General features: G+C 37.3%; 1 protein-coding gene across 1 annotated transcript in view; it reads left to right on the forward strand.

Moving 5' to 3' along the window:
- Window positions 1-1,005: 1,005 nt before the first annotated feature.
- Window positions 1,006-1,899, forward strand: part of LOC106011468 (rhodopsin, GQ-coupled) — a 4,641-nt gene continuing 3,747 nt past the window's right edge. Inside the window, exon 1 of the mRNA XM_013081280.1 lies at window positions 1,006-1,374. Within this exon, the coding sequence (XP_012936734.1) occupies window positions 1,006-1,374 (369 nt within the window). The remainder of the gene's footprint in view (window positions 1,375-1,899) is intronic.

Below are 1,899 nucleotides of genomic sequence, written 5' to 3' on the forward strand. Positions count from 1 at the left end.
GTGTGTGTGTGTGTGTGTGTGTGTGTGTGTGTGTGTGTGTGGTGTTTTGAACAGCTGTGGAGCAGTTTACTCAATATATGACTCATGTAGTGGTACACAGTTTGAAGTTAGCACTTTGCTCTAATTAAGCTTCGTTCTCCGTGAACGACATAATTGAGGACAAGACTCCACGCTAGTGCCGGTACTTTGGTTAATCTTTCACTTTCAGTAAAGCATTGTCTGTGCTAAACAGCTAAACTCTTGTCGGCGTGAAACGTTCATGAAGTGGCATGTTGTTTACACAGTCGTAAAATCTAGTAGAGCCCAGCTTGACCTAGGCAGTTTTTTCCAACTAATCTACGTCCACGTTGACTGCAATTGCTGAGGATTGGTCTCCACGCAGGCGTTGGGATTTAAGTTAGATCTAGATCTATTTACACGATTTCATTAAGGTCACGCTGGCTTTAGTTAATGACTCTTTTTTTTTCTTCTTTTTCTTTTCTTTTCTTTTTTTTTTTTCTTTTTTTTTGGCGATGCCTGTCGGTCAGTCTGTTTCTATTCCTTTTTATTCTTATTGACAATCAAATTGCAACAGCAACTGCAGTAGATCTAGCAGTTATTATAATCACTAAGTTTGATCTCCCAAAGACTTTTGGTGTTATATTGTATAGTTTTCTAAAGCTGAGCTCTGTCTAACTTTACATATTATATCTACGCAATAATACTTTACTGTAGAGTTGGTTTAAACCGAACATTTTTAAATCCGAAAACAGCGGTAAATCGAGAGAGATGAATATCATTGGATGATTTTATCTTCTTTTTTGAAGCATCCGCTCAGAATCGAAAACCCTGCCAAATCGAAGAAAATCCGGCAGTCCAGAAATTTCGGTTTAAGCTGATTCTACTGTATGTGCCCTAAACATTGTTGGGAGCGGTTTGATTTCCGTTCAGTTCTCTCATTTTCAAAGCAGCAATTCCTGTTTTATACGGAGAAGCCTGCTTCTAAGTTCAAAAACAGAACTAAAAATGAAGAACACCTCGCAGACAGCAAACAATAGGCTCAAAATTCGAAAGTCGTTTGTGCCAAAACTGGAAGCAAACTTTGTACCTCAATCGGCATACCCTTATGAGAACGAAGGGCCTGCATGCAAGTTTTATTACGACATTGACAGAACTGAGATGTACATAGTTGGTGTGTTCGGAACTATTGTCGGCAGCATGGGAATCGTGTTCAACGTCATCAATTTGGTGGTACTGTTCCTGAGGAGATCGGGGAAGTCAACGATGACGCCATCGCTATTTGTGCTTCTCTCCTTCTGCGATCTCGTGTTCCTGGTGACCTTCTGCCTGTTTGGCTCCTGGCAAATCCTGCTGTATTACTACCACCCTGATCAGGTGAGCAACATAATATTGTTGTAGTTTTTCTTTCTTTTTTTTCAATATTTTGTTTTCGATCCGTCTACTAAGGTGAGGGTTTAGTCATTTATTTAAACGTCATCCCCGAAACCGTCTACAAAAAGAAAAATAATGCAATAGTTGAGTTTATACATCATATTTCCACTCCTTAGACCACGAGGAGATTGATCTTATAGATGTAACTCAATAGAATGATCAAACACAAAATGAGAATAGACATCTGCTTTCCACTTGAAAAAAAAGGATGGTGATCTGAAGACATAACCTCAAATTGTATGGATTGAATTATCTAATTTAACGTATTCCTACAAGGTATCTGATTCCATACAATCAGCGGATTCCAAGTAGTGTCCTTTTAGCAATTTTAAATTATAATAATATTACCGCATTTATTATTTTAATATTATTTAATTATTTTACTCAAATCAATTCTATTGTTAATATTATTGTTCTTGATATTGATGTTATGACTGTGTTTCTTCTTCTTCTTCTTCTTCTTCTTCT

The sequence above is a fragment of the Aplysia californica genome, unplaced genomic scaffold, assembly GCF_000002075.1.
Source record: "Aplysia californica isolate F4 #8 unplaced genomic scaffold, AplCal3.0 scaffold00124, whole genome shotgun sequence".
NCBI classification, from domain to species: Eukaryota; Metazoa; Mollusca; class Gastropoda; order Aplysiida; family Aplysiidae; genus Aplysia; species Aplysia californica.